Source organism: Phanerochaete carnosa (genome assembly GCF_000300595.1).
Source record: "Phanerochaete carnosa HHB-10118-sp unplaced genomic scaffold PHACAscaffold_171, whole genome shotgun sequence".
In the NCBI taxonomy this organism is placed as follows: Eukaryota; Fungi; Basidiomycota; class Agaricomycetes; order Polyporales; family Phanerochaetaceae; genus Phanerochaete; species Phanerochaete carnosa.
In genome coordinates, this window is record NW_006767798.1 from 1 (window position 1) to 2659 (window position 2659).

The window sequence follows — 2659 nt, forward strand, 5'->3', positions numbered from 1 at the left end:
TCGGGTTGGAGGTATGGGGTATTGGAGGTTGACGTTGAGGCTCAAAGCTCGGCGTGCGGACTCTGAACAATCTAATTGTATACTTGCATATGTAAAGCATCAACACATTCACCTCTCCAGCCCGTTCTGTCGGGTGCAGGGAACTCGTATTTGTATAAGGTTTGCCTAGAGGGACTAGATCTGCATGACGAAACATTCGTCACCCAAAAATAAACTGCGAATGTACCTGTGTCTTGGCGCGATACCCGTTGCGAGTAAGCCCGCGCTTCGGGTGCCTGACAAGTACATAAACAGCGATCTACAATCTCCCGGCTCAGAGCAGCCGACACCTGTCTCGTGCAATATAAGTTGCAAAGGATTACGACAATCCTAGTGAAATTACAATATGTATAACATAGCATGCGTCGTATCGTTCTATCTCCTCCAGCCTAGCAGCGACGCGCTGTCCCGTACGCAGTGTCCACCGTCACGAACGACCCCATCCAACTGATCTCCGCGTGCTGCCATCCTCGACGTGGCTGCGTGTGTCCCGCAGGAGAGCTTTTACGTGCGTGCCGAGGAGCTGTCGCAGCGCGGGTATATGGTATAGTAATGCGCGGGACGACACGATTTAATCGCGGGGGCCGTGGCGGATGAACTTGGGGTCGAGTTCAGTGCCGTCGTCGACACTGGCGGATGCTGGCGGGTCCGCGACGAAGACGTTGTCGCCCTTGATGTTAAGGAATGTGTACTATAAGTTGGTGTGAGATAGGTCGTGCAATGCGAACAGTGTAGAACGGGGAATAGGGTCGAGTGTAACATACCTCTGCTAGTTCTGCCCCGCTCGCCCTGTTGTAATTAACATAGACTAGGTTAGGCTCCATCATAACTGGCCGCAGACCAGCTGCTTCCAGCAGTTCCCACCAGCTCAGGAAGTCCGGAAACCTCTTGCCCCAGACGTGAAGCTCTATATGTAGCTGGCCGAAGGGTAGCAGCTTGCCACTGTCCACGTAAGGTTGCACCATAGCCCTGAGCGTGTCAAATTCATAGCCTTCGATATCAACCTTGAGGATGTCAATGAATGTGTGGCCATTCTGCTTCATAACAGTTTCGAGCGTGTGCAAGTTGTTCTCGTCGCTGCGGTCTTCTGGGCCAAGCTGAACTTGCGTTTGGAAATGTGTGCGGTGCTTCTTGGTGAAGGACGCGTGAGAGACTTGACGACCAAAGTCCTTCCGGGAGTGGTCATAGCCCCATATCGTGCAGCCTTCGGTGTTATCCAGCACGGCGGCTTCCCAAGCAGAGTCCCAGTCCATCCCTGAGTGCGTGTCAGCGCTCCGATATAGAGAAAGCGCGTAATAGACGCACCGAAGGAGTAGATGACACAGTCTGGTTTCTGTGCAATACGAGAGATGCCACAGGTCCATTTTCCGCCGTCTCCGAGGCTACCAATACGCTCAAGTTCGTGGGGGCAGTTGAACGCGGGCGGGAAGAAGTCCCCTGGCGCGAGCGATGAGCGTGTTTTGCACCGTTGTCACCAGAACGCTCACTTACAGACAGTGTATGCGGGCCATGGATTTTGGTCAGGAGGAAACCTAGATGATGCTGAGCTGGCACACTTGAGCGCGAAAGTCTGCGCACATACATCATGACCTGCGACGGTGAAGGCCCATGTTTCTTGATCATATCCTGCCGTTGCGCCACCACCTTCTTGTACGACTTCTCCGCCCTCTCTACTCTCGCAGGCAAGCTTGGGTCGCCAGGGAAGCCAATGACGTTGGCAGTATAATCGTGTGTCGGATACGGCGCGCTCAAATAGAGAAAAGAGCCCACAGCAAGAACAAGGAACAGCACAACATATTTCGGATGTCGCTGGAGGGAATAAAGCATTACGAGCGGGGCAGCGCTGTCGACAGCTCGGTCGTTGGGGACGTCAGGGGCGTCGGGAGCGTCGTCGTGGAGGTTGTCCTGCAAAGTCTAGCGAGAGTTGCGCGCCTTGGGCGCGAGATCATTCGAGGCGGTTGTATTACTTACTGTAGCCGCTCATGAAACGGACCACCCTAGCACTAATTCGGCGATAGCTACAGTTAGACACTTTAGTAAACAAAAGTTTTATGCTGAAAGGATAGGCAGATATGTAAGGTATATGGGAATCCATATTTTGTATTTTTACCAGTGCTGCACGCCAAGTTATGGATATTTTTAACAGCGAAATCGTGCTGACCAGCTAGACCACGAAGCGGACCACTGGCCGTAGATTAAGCGCCCTCCCGCTGTCGAAGGGTGCGGGTCATCGAGCGAGGCGGTCGCGAGCGGTGTATGGCCAGCAGTAGTCACTTTCTATAGCTTGTAGAGACTCAAGAATGATTATATTCACTAATGAAGGGGTACATAGGTTGTGATTATCATCTATATGCACGACAGGCCCTAGTGCATTGTGCACAGAAGCTTGTGCACCAATGTGTGGAAATCTTCGACCAGAAGAGATGAGGGGGAGAAATGATGTTGAAATGAGCTCGAGGTGATCACAATTCACATGTTCATGGCTGAAGCTGCGTCTACCAGTTATCAGTACTCAACCGGTGTTCAGGTATTGTGTACTCACCTAATAGCCATGCAACCTCCTCTGCCTGTATCCCTCTCCTTTCGTCCCTACAGCCATAAACTAACTTATTCCTCATTA

General features: G+C 52.1%; 1 protein-coding gene across 1 annotated transcript; it reads right to left on the reverse strand.

Moving 5' to 3' along the window:
* Window positions 1-346: 346 nt before the first annotated feature.
* PHACADRAFT_265979 (uncharacterized protein) lies at window positions 347-1958 on the reverse strand. Its single transcript, XM_007402460.1, has 5 exons — window positions 1622-1958; window positions 1531-1571; window positions 1345-1476; window positions 804-1294; window positions 347-730 (listed from the first exon to the last, which is right to left on the reverse strand). The coding sequence occupies exons 1-5, from the start codon at window positions 1864-1866 to the stop codon at window positions 611-613; spliced, it is 1029 nt and encodes a 342-aa protein (XP_007402522.1). The 5' UTR covers window positions 1867-1958; the 3' UTR covers window positions 347-610.
* Window positions 1959-2659: the final 701 nt, after the last annotated feature.